Here is a 19340-nt window from a genome sequence, read left to right on the forward strand (position 1 = left end):
TTCCATGTGTAGTATTTATGTGGTGCCTGATTGCGTGCAGTTATTTAGTTGCTAATAGGGGCATTGATAGCTGGTTCTAGGGTGTTAATGGGTGGCTACTAAGTGATTGGCTGTTGTTTCCTTGTGCTGCCAAGTCCTTGGCTCCTAAGTACCTGACAAAGCTGGTGATAAATCAGCACTCCTTTGACTGGGAAAAGGCGGCTGTTTCACAGACTTCAATCATTTTGTCTGTCAGTCAACAGATGTGCTGATTTACATTTCATAAAATTTACTGATTGCTACCTGGAAGGTTCAGGAGAATTGGACCCAGAATGTGTTAGCTATTCCAGCAATATCCAGCGGGATTTTACAAATAAATAGGCAAGTCAAGGTGCACTTTGCCCATCTTTACTCTCTTCTGTGTGGCTTGTTCATAAGCCCTCATGTTGATGTCCTTGGTTTCAAGCATTGTATATCCAAATGGCATGCTATCCCTTGAATGATCTTCTCAACACCTTCCTGTGCCTGACCTCCTCCTAGCTGCCACTCCTATACAGTACCATCAATGTCCATGCATTTTTCCTGTTGTCCCCCATTATCTTGAAAAATATCTACCTAGAGACATAAACATGTTTCAGTTTGATCACAAGCCATTTGAAGCTTTCTTACTATGTATTGGACAGAATTGTTTGTGTGTGTCTCTTTTGATTTCTTTTGGTGTAAGATGAGAAATTTATGACTTGCAACTTGAGGATGATATATAAGATATAAAATCTGTTATGCTGAGTTACAAAGGAAAACACAGAACAGTGCATTTATGGGCAACAAAAAATTAAGATGTAGAGTGGATTCAATAAGTTATGGAGAATTATAGAAGGAAAAGATACTCCTGGCTGGCAATAAGTCCAGATGTTAACGTATCCTAATTTGCAGTTCTTTGGTACCATCAGGGTTTTAAAGGCCCAATAGCCACACTTTTAGAATATTTGGGGAAATTTGTAATAGTGGTGAATATTTAGAATATTTGAGGAAGTGCTGTAGTAATAAGTAGTTTAAATTTAAATGTTTAATTTAAACCAAATGAAGTATTACAATATTTCTTATTTTCTTATCCTTGTTTTGATTTTAAAAAAGAATGCACGACTTCCGGTTTGTTGGCTTCGCGAGCGGCAGGGATTTGCGATTCCGCGCGATCCCTGCCGCACTAGCCGCTTTTGATGCTCCGATCCGGACGGGTCCGGAGCTAGGCTACCCTGCAGGGGTAGCTGAAGATAGGGGGGATCCGGAGAGGGGTTTGGGGGTGTTGCAGACCCCCTCCCGGACGGCAGAACCCCCTTTTCCCAAGATGGTGCAGGGGCGGTCCGCAATGGCCGCCACAAAGAAGCTGGCAGCTGGGCAAGTATGCGCAGGAGGAAGAGGAGAAAGCTTTTGAGAGTGAAAGTTTTCTTGGTTGATCCAGGACTCTAAGATACATTTACTTTAATTCCTGGAAATGATGGCTTTTTGGATGATTCTTTCCACAAGAGAAAATAAGCGGCAATTTTGAGGTGCTGAAAGGAAAGTTTATTCTCCCTCCCGACGGAATTAATAAGTGGATATTGAGAAACCTGGTTTTTTTCAGGTAAAACTAGCTTTATGGGATAAGTCGGAAGGGAGAGGACAAAAAATATATTTATCTGGTTTGATTTTGTTGGAGGAGATGCCTTAAGGATTTGAAGACAGAAATATAACTCTAATAAAGCTTCAAAATACAGATTTGGACTTTCTTTTTTCTTTTGTCTGATACTACCCCTGGAAGAGAAAGGGAGAAATTTGTCTTGGCTTGGATTGATTGAGGATTGTGGATTTTGGGATTGTTTTACTTTTTTTTGAAATATCTTGGTTGGTGTAAGAAGAAAGAGGGAAAAAAGAAAAGAAAAGATCTATAATGGCTTTTTCTTTTGAGGAACTGAGGGAAGAATATGAGCAAACAAAAGCAGCCTGTAAAGATGGTATGGAAAAAGCCTTCCTATTTTTAGAAATGGCGCTGGTTAACTATCAGCAAACAATACAACAGATGGAAGCAGAAGAACAACAACAAGAAGAAGACGAAGACGCCATCTTTAATGAATCCCAAAATTTATCTAAGAAAGAAGGAAGGAAGAAAGCGAGGAAAATGAAGGACTTAAGATCTAAAAAAACATTTAAGAAAGAGAAAAATATGATGCAAAATAAATATAATGATAGTAAACAAAAGAAAAAGGGAACACAACAGAGAAGGGATGCCAGCAAGGCAGAGGCTAGAAGAAGGGGGGGTAGGAAGATTTGGTGGGGGAAGAAAGAAAGGGGAAAGGCGGAGAAAAGCCACAAAGTTTTGAAATTAGATGGGAAAAGAGGAATTTTTTTTAGGGACAAAGGGTAAAGTACAATTTCCTTAAAAAAGATTTTGCAAGGTACATAAGATGGTATTGTAACATCTGTATTAGAAATAGAAAATTAGAATGGCTTAAGAGTTAATAAGAAATCAAAATGTTGAAATGTTTAATAATGACTGATTTTAAAATGTAATAAAATATTAAAGGGAAAGGCAATGGGAATGTTATAAGATTTAATATTTAGATTTATTATTCAACTATGTATTTAGGAGGGCACTATGTATTTAAACATTTTCGATTTATTACTCTGTTTTTATTGTTATTAAAAGAAAAAATTAGTAGATAGAATGTACCAAGCAGAATCAGATTGGGTATTAGGTGTTAGTTTAAATGTTAATCTAATTAATTTAGGGGGAGGATAGAAAGGCATCATACTCTGATTAGTGATTTCAGGAGAAATTCTTTTTTTTTTTTCATTATAAGGAATGAGATAGAGGGATAATAAAGAATGGGCAAAAGATACAAATATAATGATTTAAATTAAGATGGATTAAATAAGATAGAATTATGAAGAGTGATGTGTGGAGAAGTTTATATAGAAGATATAGAATGGTAAACAAAATAGGTAATGATATGTAAGATGAGCATGAATATAATTAAAGCCCATATAAAGAGAGGTACCTGGGGCCAAGTTACTTTCCTAAAAGATTTTTTATATGTTTGTTTGTTGTGTGTCTATGTTTTTGAGAGTATTAATAAAACCTTGTAGAAATACAGAATGAAAATAATGGTAATCAAGTCAGAAAGAAATAGATGAAATAATAATAGTGAAATTGAATAAGAGTAAAGAGAAGTAAAGAGAAATTGGATAAGAGGTATTTTTATGCTCATATGGAAATGGCTTAAAATAGAATTGTATTGTATAAGATAAGGTTTTATCTGACTTGTAAAATTTATAATGGAAAAAGGTTCAAATATGTAATGGTTGATGATGATTTGTTTGTTTTTGAAATTAATAAAATTTGCTTAAAAAAAAAAAAGAATGCACTATTACTTTTTTGAAGATTACAGTGTGACCCATATATTTCCCCCTTTCTGTAACTGTGGAGAATTAACTGGATGGCAAATTTATATTTTAAAAAAATCTGACATATTGCAACATATCATTATTATATGCTGCAACCACTGTAAATGCCAGTTGCCAAGCACTCAAATTTTGATCACACAACCAAATTTTGCGAAATTGTAAGCGCAAGGAACGAAGTCACTTTTTCAGTGCCATTGTAACTTTAAACAGTCACTAAAGGAACCGTTGTAAGTCAAATATTATCTGTTTTAAAAGAATTAAAATACTGAAGATGCCTGTGTCAGATCCATGTATCTGCCATTCTTCAATGGAAGAAGGAGGAGGAAGTTGGTACAAGTAATCCTTTTTGATATAACCTGAATATAGTAAATCCTATATTGATTCTGTATAACTTGCATATGATATACAACTGGAGGAGTGGAGCCAGATGTCTAGAAACTTGTCACCTCTTGAAGAGATAACAAGATGAGAAGGAACCATAAAAATTCCAGCTCTGGAAGACACTCCTGGGAACTCTGCTAAGATACATTCCCAGAAAAGGGGAGGGGGGAATTAACATGTTGGTTCTTTGTTTGACTAAATCCACATCTGAATAAGGGGAGGGGTTCTAACTCCCTTTATCTATGACTGTATGCCTGGGGATATCTTAGACTCTGCTTTGCATAGGGTTGAGATAAAATCCCTTTCAATAAAGGATTCCTTTTGAAACACCTGGTCTTCAGAAGTTTATTCTTTTTGGTTGAAGGGGAAAAGTCCAATGCTTACAGCCTGATCCCTTCTTATCATATAGCTTTCGAATATATTCAGTCAAGGAATTGTTTTAAGGAATATATATTTATACATATGTGTATAGGTACACTAATTGCCAGAACCAAATGCCTGGCAGACAAGACACACATAAAGACTCAACTATGCACCCTGACTGACAGCCAACGGCTTCCACAAAAGCAAAATCACCAGCTTGATCCATAAAAACACACTGAGACATAATGGAGACCTAGAAGATGAACAGATCTATGGAACAGCTGTCCTGCCCCTACATAAGAGGTACTATAGACAAAATCAGTAAGATACTACACAGTCATCACATCAAGACTGCCTTCAAAACAGACAGAAAAATAGCAGCCATCCTAAGAAACCCCAAAGATACAATTGACCTGGAAAACCAAGGCATATATGAAGTCCCCTGTGCATCATGCCCTGCCACATACATTGGACAGACCAACAGAAGAATAAGTACCCTCCTGGATGAACACAAAAATGCAGTAAAAAAGCTGGAACACACTTCCTCACTAGTCCAACACATGAAAGCCACAGATCATAGCATCGACTTCAATGGCACCAAAACCCTAGCCACTACAGAAAACCCCAGCCACAGAATTATCAGAGAAGCCATAGAGATTGAAAAAAGACCTGAAAGCATGAATAGAAGAGATGATTCCACCAGACTGTCAATTATCTGGAAGACTGCACTCTCAAACAAAAAAATCTCCACACCACAAGCCAGGCAAACACCTGGGCACAAACAGACTCCCTGATACCTCCAGCTCAAACACACCCCAACCAGGCACCCAGACGAAACCTAGCTTCCTAATAAATGATAGCCGTCCGTTTACTCGGAGCCAAGCTGCACTAAAAGCCTCCAATACAGGAAACACAATATTGCCAGCCAATCAAGACAAAAAAAAGCCACAAAACAGACAGAAGATATTAGAAACACCAATCAAGCAGAATACAGCAAACTCCAAGACCAATAAACACAGACCAAGACTCCCAACCAATCAGGATGAAGAAAAAACCATTCTGGCACAGCAGTAGGCTAGCCCCAAATTTAAAACAGAAATGGCTGTGAAAGTCTGACTCACAGACGAACACAATACAGAAGACTGATGATGGCAGATGAGATTCTGCCGAAACGTTGCTACAACTTTAAAAGCACAACTATAATGACGTGGGAAAATACCCGAACAAAGCTGAATACCATACATACATACATACATACATACATACATACATACATACATGCATACATACATACATACATATACACATATACGTATACATACACATACATATATACCAGGCATGATATTCCCCTCTGAAAAAAATCGGGCCGGCCAAAGAGACCCCCCACCGCCCGCCGCTGCTCGCGCCGCCTGCCGGCTCAGCTTCGCGCCCGCCTGCCCGGGCTCAGCTCGCGCCGCCCGCCCGCCCGCCCGCTCCGCTCGCCCCGCTCCCGCTCGGGCTCGCTCCGCCGCCCGCCCGCCCGCCCGGGCTCAGCTCACGCCGCACGCCGCCCGCCCGGGCTCAGTTCACGCCGCCCGCCCGCCTGCCTGGGCGATTCCCCAAAAATCGAAATTCGATTTTAATCGGAATAATATCATGTCTGATATATACATACACATTTTTATCTCAATTTATTTGGACATTGAGGTCAAACTCCAAACTGTCTCTTCTCTGAACGGTCATGGGTGAGTTACCAAGACTATTAAACTATTAAGTCGCTGGTCAGACTAATAGATACGCTCTTTTATTAAAGTCAGGCTAATAGATTACCATGTTTCTTTAACTACACATGGAACATTTGTGATAAATCCAGTGGTGGGCTGCAAATTTTTTAACAACCGGTTCTCTAGCTGGGTAGGCATGGCCAGTTGGTCATGTGACTGGGTGGGTGGCCCCACCTCTTGGCCACTCACCTCAAAGGCAGAGGTAGGATTCAGCTGGTTGGGGCTAATCCCACCACTGGCTGGCCCCGATCATGCCTGTTTTTTGGCCTGTTTTTCAGGATGTTTTTCAGGATGTTTTCAGGATGTTTTTCAGGATGTTTTTGGGGATGTTTTCAGGTTGTTTTGGAGGCATTTTGGGGGCATTTCCAGGCTATTTTAGCCCCCCAAATGGCCCCAAAACAGCCTGAAAATGCCCCCAAACCAGGCTATTTTTCAGGCTGTTTCTCGGCTGCTTTTGGGGTGTTTTCAGGTCAGTTTTGGGTTGTTTTTGGCCCAAAAAACACCCTGAAAATGGCCCCAAAACAGGCCAAAAAACGAGCAGGGGCGGATCCAGTCAGTGATGGGATTTGCCAGTTTGCTGAACTGCGCAGAATCTTAACTACCTGTTCACCCGAACCGGCAGCAGCCCACCTCAGGAGAAATCTGTTTCTCTAAGGATATGTTTTTGTAAAAAATATTACCGGTAATAGCAATTGCAAACAAAAATAATAAAAATCAAAGTATGCATTTATAATTAGCACTAAATAGATTTTTTTCTTGTTTTGAGACTTGTTTTGAAGGAAGAAAGTGTTAGAAAAGATTAATAAATAGGAACAAAAATAGTCTCTGCATAGATCATTATTTTCATTTGAAGCTAATAACAAAATCAGTAAGGCATTATAATGTTAGAATTACATGAAAATTATTTCAACTGCACTGTCCCACTTTACTAAAACATGATAAAGTTAAGAGATAAGTGCACAGAAATAGGCATGACAGTGGCTTTGTAATTTTGTAAAGGAAGCTAAGATAATATTGAACAAAATAATGTCAAACTAATTAGCATTTATCCATGCATTGTGCTAATAATTATCATGATCTACTTCACTTTTAACAGGAAAAGAAAGAGATGGACGAAAGTATGCACACAAAACCCAAAAAACTTCAGGTTATTCTTGAGGATGAAACTTCACCTCCTTGGAGTCCACCTGGCAAGGCTGTGTCCTCAAGAAGCTATTGAGACGTTGTCCAGTGCCATGAGAGAAGTTGAACTTTTTGCCCTCACTTAATCATTATTGCACAACAACTGATTTTAACCCAATTGAATTGGCTCTTGCACTTTTCTTCTCTGTGAATGGTGATTTGGATTGTCAGTATACATACACCACATTACAAATGAATGCTTCTCTGCACATAAACTTGACAAAACTATTTGCGTGAATAGGTTCTCAGCTTCAACATTAAGTGGCTAGCTAACACAGTTAGACTTATTTAAAATTAACTTATTTCTACATAAACAGTTAAATATTAAAATAAATATTTTTGAAATAGCCAACATAAGGATACTTTAATGGAAATGAAGGCTTTTTCCAACCACAATTGCCAAAATTGGTGTGATTGCTTCCTACCTTTTTCAGAGGGAAAATTTATAAGAATAGTAGTGCAATCGAGGGTACATAGTGCTTAGATTTTATTTCATGGTGATTCTGAGAAAAATCTGCTTTAAAGAGTGGCCAGGTGCTATTTTTGTATTCCTGCATGCTCCAAAGTGCTACATAGCACTTGTGCATGTCTAAAATATCAAAATCAAAGATGCCTCACAAATCTAGTTAAATATAACAAAATCTAGATATGCCTACAAATATGACATGGCCTTACAAAACTGCTATGCTCACTGCAATCTTTTTCCTTTTGAGAATTTCATTGGCAAATGAAATTTCTTCTTTGCTATTTTGTGGACCAAGAAATGAATTGTCTACATTTTAATAGTTTTAAAAGCTTGCTTTTAGCATTTGTTGTAGATAAATAACAGATACTTTGATTTATTTCAGAATAAACTATAATAAATAATATATTTAGGACCTCTGAATGTAGCCACCAAATCATGATGAAAGAAATTTAAAAGGATTGACTTTTATTTTTGATTATAAAAATTGATACATATTTGCAATATAGCAGTATAGGTCCACAGCTGGCATCAATGAACCATGTTTAGCTTTCAAGATGAATTGACCATGATCTAGGGTTTGTTTATTTTGTGTCATGTTTTACAAGCATTTGTGGCTGGCATCCTCAGAGGCAGAATTAAATGCCTTTGAGTTGCTGATAGGCAATGAACCATAATGGCTTGTGAAATAACCTTGAACAGAAGAAAGAGCTAAGACAATGTTAAGATACGAGAAATCTGAATCTAAAGTAGAAATGTGACAAAACGCCTCATACTTGACCCTCCCTACATTTTTTGGTAAATGAATGTGTGAAGCAGGACTCCAATTTTCAAGGTTCTGTTACTGTAACCCTATTATAAAAATAGTTTTGGTATCCGTAACTTAGTTTCTAAGTCTGGGCTACTTTGAATGCCGGATATCAAGTGGGCTGATTGGACTCTTGTATTTAAATCTGACAGGTTGAGTCCTGGCTAGCGCAAATTCATAGGAGTAGTTTTCATATAAACGTGGTTCTTGACTGGTTTCTCACCACGATGGACCTCCAATTGGTTCATTTTGAAGAAATTCCAAGAAAACCAGTTCCTGATTAGTCTGTCGCCATTAATACCACTCCTGTACTTTGTAATTTTGGAACTGTGGTCGGTTGAAGCAAATACTGTTGCCAGAGGAAAGAACAGAAGAAGAAAGAGAGGAGTAGGCCGCCTGTAAACTGATCACTAGGGAGTGAGCTCTTTCAGGCACACGGTTAAGAGAACATTTTTTCCAGAGACAGAGATACACGGCTCAATTTTCATAGTGTTATAGTGCCTAGTGCAATAATCCTTTGGTTCACACGGCTTTCTAAATAGTTATTTTGGTCATGTTACTAATTTGAGATAGATAGTTGTTTTATTTTATTTCCATTCTTATTGCACATTGCACCAAATAAATTTTATGCTGCACCTATACATTGCAATAATTAATAATTACTAGAAAGGAGAAAGATACTGGGTGAAGAGGCTGGCAAATAAAAAAAAAATTGAACTGATTTACTACACTCCCACAGTTTGCTGGGCAGCCAGAGGTATGACAAAGAGGAGGAGGATCAACTTTCTCTTCCTTATTTTCCCCAGCTCCACCTTCATCTTGTCCCTCTAGTACAGATGTCTCCAGTTTGGAAACTTGCAAATTATTGCCTGTGTAGGAATCCTGGAAATTGGACTCCCATGCATTTGGAGGGCTCCATGTTGGAGAAGGGAGCTGAAGAGCTGTATATTTGTTGAATGTAACTTTGTTGTATGTAAATATAAATTGTGCAGAAACTACCATTAAATGATACTAACACAAAGGACAATAGCCATCTCTAAGAAGAAAAAGGGACCACTACAAAGAAATTAGCATTTCACTGCTGTTAACATTTTGGAATATTTCTGATCATAACAGAGACAAGCATTTCAGAAGCCTGCTTTATTATGCTAAGCTTTGCAATATTTAAAATTCTGTTTCAAAAACTGGCAAATAATGGTATGTTGTTTTTGTAATTAAATAAATTCTCTCTAAAAATTCCTATTTCAGGGGTACTATGCAAAAACATTTGTGGTACCCTTGCATAGCATCAAAGTAAAAATTCTTCAGTGTCCTTTCATAATAATTCTTTTGTAATGGTAAGTTACTATGATTTCCAGTGCTTTCTTCTCCCTTTTTATTTTTCGTTTTTCGACTTTTAAAAATAATTGTAGAATAAAAGAGCAATAGTTTGGAGAAATGTTTGTAGGTTTCTATATTTTTTAGATTTTGTTGGTTATATTTTTTTTTCTGTATCACCTTTAAAATTGTAGCAGAGACTTCCTTATAAAAGGAATATGCCGCACATTAAGCTTGCTACTTACAATTCATTTTCACTTCTTCCATTGCATTTTCATAATTTTTGAGATATATTAAAATAAATTGTTTGTACATATCTATAGGCTGATTGCCTCAACCACTAACACAAAATAAACATTAGCTAGGAGAAAGATTAATTTAGTAAAAGTAAAGACAAATTTCTACCTTGGAAAGCTCTTAAGAGGGAAAAATCAACATCATATATACATCATTACATAAAGATATATACACCTAGAAAAAAAAATACTTTGATTTAAATTTGAACCCAGTGAAATCAAAACAAGTTGGTTTTATCCAAAACGGTTATCTACTAAGATTTGATATGTTACCAACGGTTATATCATTATATATAACAATATATAATTGTCAGTTGTAAAGAAAACAAACTATACCCAAAAAGTAAAAAAGAATTACAGCTATTGCTGTTACCTGTGTAACTATTGTTTATGCTGTTAATATGCAAGTGTATCAAGAATAATTCTGGGAGCTTCTCTTCAAAAACACAGTGCTCTATCCAAATGGCTTGTTACCTTAAAGAGATGAGAGAATGTCAGCTGATAAGATATAAACAGAGACAGGATTGGTTATGATTCTAACAGCCCTTCAAATAGTCTACATGTCATTTGTCATAATTTAGATATGATCAGGGTTGGGATTCTACCAGTTCCGACCGGTTCTATAGAACTGGTAGTTACAAGTCTGCGCAGTTCGGAGAACCGGCAAATCTTCTGAAGAGCTGAACCTTCCTTAGGACTGAAGCTTCTATTTTTCAGTGCAGACTCAGAAAGCTAGATTTGTGAGTGAATCTGTGATTCTGCAAGCAACTCAATCTGCCTGCTTGCTTTGCCTGATTTTGGGTAAAAATTGCTCTTTTTTATTTAAAAAAAATCAATATTTACATAACATGGTGTGTTGTGAGTTAATTTTGAGTTTGCTTGCAAGCAAATTTTATGTGACAGACTCAGGCAGCAGATTGCAGAAAGCTGGATCTGTGAATCTGTGATTCTGCAAAGCAACTCAATCTGCCTGCTTGCTTTGCCTGATTTTGGGTAAAAATTGCTCTTTTTATTTAAAAAATCAATATTTACATACATGGTGTGTTGTGAGTTAATTTTGAGTTTGCTTGCAAGCAAATTTTATGTGACAGACTCAGGCAGCAGATTGCAGAAAGCTGGATCTGTGAATCTGTGATTCTGCAAAGCAACTCAATCTGCCTGCTTGCTTTGCCTGATTTTGGGTAAAAGTTGCTCTTTTTTATTAAAAAACAAAATCAATATTTAAATAAATATTTACAATATTTACACACAAGCCACGCCCAGCCAGTCAGGTGACCAAGCCACTCCCAATCAGCAAGCCACACCCACCCAGTCACATACCCACCAAGCCACACCCACAAATTAGGCCACACTCACAGAACCGGTTGTTAAGAAATGTGAATCCCACCTTTGGATTTGATTCCTAATAAGTTAACTTAAATAATTTTTTGAGGGGCTTCAGACTTTTTTCTTTTTCCTCATTCCCATTTTTAAAAAATTCTTTATTCATGAATCTGTCAGAAATGGTGTGCAGGATCTCCTGCTTGGGCAAGGGCTTGGAGTAGATGACCTACAAGGTCCCTTCCAACTCTGTTAAATCTGTTAAATCTATTGCTTCCCCTCTACAGCAATAAGTTTTAGCTTTTCATAGTGACTTTATCATTTTGTGGGGGGGGGGGGGGGGTGGACTTTAAAAGTTTGACACAAAAGAAGTAATTTTCCACTTTGATATTTGTTAAATTTGTTTGCTGCCCATCTCACTACAAGGCAACTGGATGGCTTAGGAGACCTTGCGAGCTTATAGTCATGTTTACATATATCATAGCAAAGTCTATGGCTGTAATTTGTTTAGCTTTATGTTTAGACCACTTGTTCTGATTTAAAAGGCACATTTAGGAGTTGCATTATTCAGGCAGGGAAAAAAATAGCAAAACTATACAGTCTCCAACACCAATTTAAAACAGCTAGGAGATAATAATTATTTTAAAAAGTGAAAAAAAATGCTGCAATATTAATTTTTTACTACTAAACAAGACATTTAGATAATTAAATGATTACTTCTGAAATTATTTTAATTGGACCATGAATTTTTACTGTACAGAAGGACTTTTCGTGTGTTGTTGTGTTATATTTGATTTATTTCAACAAAATATTTTTCTTTTAGATGCTTTAAATATATTTATTGCTTGTGGTATTTTGACCTGAAAATATTTGTATGTAATAAACTTTATTTTTCTATAAGTACTGGTTTTTTTTTAATTACATAGAATGTTAATTGAAATGCTATAATTTATATCACAAATGTGAATTTACAAGATTCTTACACTTACTAATAGTCTTGGTGAACAATTAATTGTCCATTGATTCACAAAGACAAGCAATTCAGCAATTGGCCAAGAAAAGTAATGACTAGGAATGTTTCAGAAAGTCAGTGATATATCTATATATGTTAAAGTCCACAAAATTAAAATTTACATTTTCAGACAAACTTTCAAGTTTTGTTATTGTTCACAAATAATGCTCATTATTGTATAGCTAATGTAGCAGTGGTTGTATGCTTAACCCATTAAATTTAAACATTATAAAATAATGGAATGAAACCTGACCCTGGGCGAACCGGTTGTTAAATTATTTGAATTCCACCACTGATTTAAATCATATAATGAATGCATTATGTATGCCTTATAGCAACATAATAAAACAAATGTCATTTTTAAAAATATCCTAATTACTTAGGCGGTGGCAATATGTTTTGAAATTGCCATTGAAGAGGATCCAGAAGACTCAATTATTGCAAAATAAAACAGCTAGGCTGCCTACATGCTCACAATATCAAAAATATGCTGACATTTAAGGGTTTACCAATTGCTTCCAAGCTCAAGTCAAGATGCTGATTTAACCTTTAAGCTGTAAATATTGTGGGATAGAAATATAAGCTTATGGTATTACTAAAGTGTCTAGTTATTAAGATCTGGATGAGACCTTTCTGAAAACATGCAATCTGATCTTTCTGCTTTGTAAGCAAAATTGGGGGGGAAATCTTATTGTCTCTGAGGCATTTTTCTAAGAATGTCAGATTGCAGCCTCAGTGTTTATAAATGGCTTGATCGTATGTATATGATCAAGTCATTCCTGCATTATTTTTTGCTAAGACAAGAGTCATATATTTTCTGTAGACCAGGGGTGTCAAACTGGATTTCATTGAAGGCCTGTATCAGGGTTGTGATTGACCTCAGGGGCTGGGGTGGCTTTCAATGACACTCATGTTGGGGGCACCTATGGTGGCAAGTGCTAAGGCAGAACTTTCCTCAAACCCTCCCACCCTCTCATTATAATCCTTTTCTATTTCCTTCCCTCTTCCTTATTTTTCCTTCCTCTCTCTCTTCCCATCTTCCCTTCTTTTTCTTTGTCTTTCCTCATTCCCTTTCTCCTTTCCTGCCCCTTGCTTGAATGCTCAAATGCAAAAGGGGAAACATTTCTCCTTGCTTTGCTTTGCTTTGCTTTTGCTAGCCCTCTGCCAGTGAAAACGGAGCTTGGGTGGGCTGTGTGCGCCATCCATGACGGCCTTGTGAAACCCTCTGCCAATGAAAATGGAGCTGGGGGCCGCACACGGCCCTCCCGAGCTCTGTTTTCGCTGGCAGGTGCACCACGAGGTCATCTTTTGCTGTTTCCAGGGCAACCTCAGGCCAGATCTAAGCACCACATGGGTCCTATCCGGCCCGCAGGCCAAGTTTGACACCCTTGCTGTAGACCATTTTCATTGCTTGTGAAACTGAAATATTCAATAATACAATATTGTAGAACCACCTCATACTCTTAAATTTAGAACAATGCATTATATCAGGGGGCCCAGGCCAGATACGGCCTCCCAAAGCAATTTATCCAGCCTGCACATGATTCAGAGCCGGGACACACACTGAACTATGTGCCGGAATGCCGGGCTGTCTTTCAGATGTGCAACTTGTACAGCATGTGCACTGGTCTCCCTGCGGGCCTGCCGTTATCTAATACCCACCTGCTGGCTTGCATGTATAATGAGTCCAGCGAGGTTGCCTGGAGAGCGCATGCATCGGCTGGATCCTTTAGTGCCCTAGCTGGCTCAGCCTTTTCCAGAGGAAACAGATGTTTTTCCTGGTCAGTTGGAGAGGAAATTGACTCTGACTGCAGGATATTCAAATAACAGTAGACTTACAATTACTTTTTCATGCAGTACAAGGAAAGAGCTGTTGGTCTTATATGCCAGGATTTAGTGGCTGTGTTCAAGGAATACAACTTGCATCGACACTATAAAACTTGACATAAAGACAAATATGATTGTTTGGTTGGACAAGTGAAAAAAGACAAAATATTAAAACGGAAAAATGGCTTGACAACTCAGCAAAATGCTTTGGTGGAGCAGAAGTAGCTAAATATTTCATCACAGCGAGCAAGTTTTCATTTGTAGAGGGAGAATTTGTTAAAGAATGCCTTCTTTCTGTTGCCAAAGAGGTGTGTCCACAGAAGGTTGATTTATTTAGTACAGGGAGTCTTTCAGGATCTACAATTACATGAAAGGTTGAAGAAATGGCCGACAATTTGCATCAGCATTTGCAAAACTCAACCCCCCCGCTGTTTTTCATTGGCACTCAACTAAAGCAATGGTGTTCGTGATACTGCAGAATTTCTTTTTCATTCGCACAACAAATAGCATTTTGAAGTCATATAGGAGCTTGCTGCACTGAAAAGCATCAAAGGAACAACAAAAGGAGAGGAATATCTTTAAAAAGGTTTGTCAAACTGTGAATGATTTGGAGCTGGACTGAGCTAAACAAGCCAGTGTAACAACTGATGGTGCTCCTAGCATGGTAGGGTGTATGAAAGAGGTGGTTGGATGCATTAATAGAGATGTACAAACACAACCATTCACATCCAATAGTCATACACTGCCTCATCCACCAACAAGCGCTGTGTTGTAAGTCACTGAAGTGGGACTGTCATGAAAATGACAACTGCAGTAGGACTATCTTGTGTTAATTTCATTAGGGCACATGCACTAACTAGTCAGTTTCAGGAATTTCTATCTGAGCTAAATGTTGTCTATGAAGATATTTTGTACCACACAGAAGTCCGTTGCCTGAGTCAGAGTTTTGAAACGTTTTTGACTTACTTCCACAGGTTTTTGCTTTTCTGCTTTCAGAAAAAGACATATCAGAGCTCAAAGATGAAGAATGGAAATGGCGCCTTGCTTTTCTGACAGATGTAACAGAGCTGCCCAAGTTTCAATGTGCAACTTCAAGGAAAGGGGAAGCTTATCTGTGATATGCATTCACATGTGAAAGCATTTGAAGTAAAATTGGACCTTCTTATTAAACAAGTGAAGTAGGAAAACTTCTGCCATCTCCCTACTACTCAAAAGCTGTTGGCTGAAAAACCAACAGTTGCATTCCCAAACAAAAAAATGTGTGGATTCACTGGAAATGTTGCAGAGAGTTTCAAATGAGGTTTAAAGAGCTTCATGTACACAAACAGTGTCAGATCCCTGTCAGAACATTGCCATTCTGCAGGGGGGGAGGGAAGGTTATTCTTAGCTTCTTGTAACATTTTCAGTCTTATTCTTGCTCTTTTCCCTTGCCAAATATATTTTAAGATCATTTTAAGTTCTCAAAAAACTTTTTTTTCAAGTTTTATCAGAATTGTTTGAATCAAGAATAACTTCAGTAGAATATTCGTTTTTATTGTAGCTATTCTTCCTACCATCAATAGTTGTAGGTTTTTCCATTTCTCCAGATCCAATTTTATTTGTTCTGTTTAGTATAATTTTCTTCTTTAATAGTTGCATATTTTGCTGACAGCCATATTCCCTCCATAAGAAGGAAACTCCATAAGATAACTGAAATAGACTACGAAAATATATGTATGATAGGAGATTTTAACACAATTGTGGATGCTAAATCGGACTATAGCAGTAGTAAAACAAGAAAAAAATGAGAAAAACTCTTTAAAAACTTTTTTTAAAATGACAGAAGAAATATGTATACAAGACATATGGAGATAAATAAACCCAAAGAGAAACCAATACACATTCTATTTAAACAGACACCAATCATGGTCTAGAATTGGATGTTGCCAGAAATAAGAGTAGATGTTCAAGAGGTCGAAATAGAAACAAACATAACCCAATAAAAATTATATGGAAAGGACAAAGGAAGAGACTGGGATGGACACTGAACCAAACTATTAAAAGTTAAGGAATTTATACAAACAATGGAAAAAGAAATTGATTATTTGAGATGCAGCTAAAACATTTATCCGAGAATTAACTATAGCATACATAGCAAAGAAATTTAAAAAAGAAACAATGTCAAAAAAGTTATAAGAACTTAAAAGGCTGTAGATAGATCTACAGAAAGGTCTGCAAAAGAGGAATTTAAAAGATAAAATGGAATTAACAAAATGTAATTAAACTTAATGGAAAAAGAAATGGCATAAAAAATTAAAAGAGCAAAACAATTTTTTTCAAAAACGCTAATAAATTAATATGGTTAGCACACAAATTGAAAAAAAGAGAAAGAAAATGACATTTAAATTGTTAGATGAGAAGGGGAATCTTCACTATCAAAATGAAACCAAAAATGAAATAATCCAGGAATTTTGTTGAAAATTATATGACCAAGAAAGTGTCGCAAGATAAAATAAAACAATACTTGGAAAAAGTTGCATTACCTAAAGTATCAGAAATAATGAAAGCTATGTTAAATGAAAGGATGAGAAATGGGGATTTTGCAATAACCCCTGTCACGCCCACAGAACCAGTAGTAAAAAAAATTGAATCCCACCACTGACACAGACACACAAAGACTAGCTTGGGTCTGGGAGAAATGAGCTGAGCCACCCTGAGGCAACAATGGGGTCAAAATGGGGAGCCGCTGCCAGAAGCTTCTGTCAGCTTTTAAAAAGGGGAAGGAAATGAGGCTGGGTCTCCTCGTATAGAAAGGGAGTGGGCCTCCCTCTGATCCAAACTTTGCCCTCACAGACACACACCATGAGCAACTTGCCCAAAGAGAGCGAGCATAGCAGCAGCAGCTCACCCAGGGACCCCCTCAAGGAAGTGAGTCTGGACTGGACTCTGGGGTCCCAGTGCCCTGGAAGCTTGAGGGCCGGGCTGGGAGCTTGCCCTCCACTGCCCATGGCTCCAGGCAGCCTGTGGTGCTGTCTGGGGGTTCTCCACATGGCCTGAGAGGGGTGAAGCTCCTCTGGTGGACAAGGGGGCTTGGCACTCATCCTGGTCTTGCCTTCCTCCGCTGAAGAAAATGGATCCCTGTAGCTGAAATCAAACAGCATCTAGTTGAAAACAACCTCTTTGCATGTCAGTGGAAACTGCTTGAAGAGCAGAACGAAAGATCAGCTCCTAATTGATGACTTTGGAAAACTGCAAGAGAAGGAAGACCAACTTGAATGTAGTTTGGGCTGATTATATGAAGGCACAGAGCTCCTTGCTACATGACTGAATAACTAAGTGCCAAAAATAATGTGTCATTAAAACTGAAGCTTTGTGCAAGATCAATGGCACAATAGAAGACACAGCTACTTGTCAAGGGTGACAAATGGGAGAACTTATCAAGAGAAAAACTTTTCAAGGAAGCATACTATCACCACTACTTGCATTGATTCCTCTGTAAACAATACTGAATAAGTCAGTCCATGGTTATCAAACATCAAGATTACCAGCTAGACTATCTGACCTTCTTTACATGGACGATCTGAAGCTTTATGGGGGAAAATACCACTATCTGAAATGGCTTCCAGCTCAACATTGTCTGAATATACATCGAAGATATTGCAGTGGAGTTTGGACTAGACAAATGAACCACCCTTATGATCAACAAGGGAAAACAGTGAAACCTGAAGGAATCAAGATGCTCTATGGAAATATCAAGAGGCTGGATGGGACAATCATTACAAATATCTGGCCATCCTTTTGGCTAACAGCATCAAGTACACTGAAGTCAAAAAAAAAAAGTTAGAAATGAATACATCAGAAGAGTGAAAAAAATCTTAAAAGTCTAAACTCAGAGATGGAAATACCATCAAGGCAATTAACACTTGGGCAATTTCAGTCATATACATGCAGCTGAATAACGGACTGGACGCAAGCTGAGGTAGTTTTGGGTGGGAAGACCAGAAAAATAATGGCAATGTATCATGCCCCTCATCCACACAATTACACTGACAAACTGTTTACCAAGGAGATAGTTGGTCATTGTAAGAATATCTGAAGGACAGAGAAGAACTTGTACTGAAGCAACAATTAGTCCTCAATGTATGATTCTAATTGAGTTAGGAATTATGGTTGTAAGTTGTGGTTATTAAATGGGTCACAACATAATTGCTATAACCTTTTTTATTGCAGTCAATTGAATACCAGTCATTAAACAAACTTTAATTTCCCCCCATTTGTTGATATTGCTAGAAATCAGAATACTGGAAACCAGCAAAAAAAAAATATGCTGAAAATTATAGCCCTTGGGAAGGATTTCATAGGTGAACAAAAATCCCCAAACCAGTCTAAACATCTGCCTGTGAGCCTGACTATAACAATAGACATTCATGACCTCATTATGTGTTCCACTTTCAAGAGACTTTCAGACCATTTAAAACAATTTCTATCTAAATTCTTATCTAGAGAGCACATTTAAATACCATATAAATGAAATCTAAAAATATTGGGTATTGTTATAGCTTAAATGTTTCTTTGGGAAATGAGACTGGACTGCCATTTGTCACAAATGGTGTGGGGTCTCCTGCTTGGGTGGGGGGGGTTGGGCTAGATGACCTACAAGGTCCCTTCCAACTCTGTTAATCTGTAATCTGAGGCAGAATTATGCAGATACCTTTCAAATTTACCTTATGGGAAGAGAGAAAAATATGTTGATACAATGTATAAAAATGTTTACAATATTCCCAATTGCTATTATGGTATTTAGATTATTTGAAGGTCATGGAACAATCATTTTTTTCCTTAGATAAAATGAAAGAAAAGATGAATACAAATGTAATCAGATTAAAATAATGAGGCACTCATTATTAAATCTTGCTTTGGAGTCAATGGGTACCCACATTAGAAGATGTAATATGACCTCTAAAAGATGCAACATTTCTTTTGTTGCAATAAAATATGTGAAACTTTCCCAACAAAAATGTTTCTTCTGCTGGCATATAGCAGCATATTTTAAATTCATAAATGAAATAAATTTGAACAAACGATTTGGTGAGTTCTCTTATGAAAGAATATTGCTCATCTTTTTTGCCTGATTCCTGTATTAATTAGGTCTAATGGAATAGGGAATCAACTTCTGCAGTATAAACGAAGCATTATATACTATGGC

The 19340-nt window shown here is 37.3% G+C and overlaps 1 protein-coding gene across 1 annotated transcript in view; it reads left to right on the plus strand.

The window, feature by feature from the left end:
* The window catches only part of MAP9 (microtubule associated protein 9), a 54142-nt gene extending 44392 nt beyond the window's left edge, over positions 1-9750 (plus strand). The window contains exon 13 of the mRNA XM_087963684.1: positions 7027-9750. Within this exon, the coding sequence (XP_087819810.1) occupies positions 7027-7149 (123 nt within the window). The 3' untranslated portion in view covers positions 7150-9750. The remainder of the gene's footprint in view (positions 1-7026) is intronic.
* Positions 9751-19340: the final 9590 nt, after the last annotated feature.

This window comes from Notechis scutatus, chromosome 4, assembly GCF_049901735.1.
Source record: "Notechis scutatus isolate UNSWTSFEM ecotype Mainland chromosome 4, rNotScu1.2, whole genome shotgun sequence".
NCBI classification, from domain to species: domain Eukaryota; kingdom Metazoa; phylum Chordata; class Lepidosauria; order Squamata; family Elapidae; genus Notechis; species Notechis scutatus.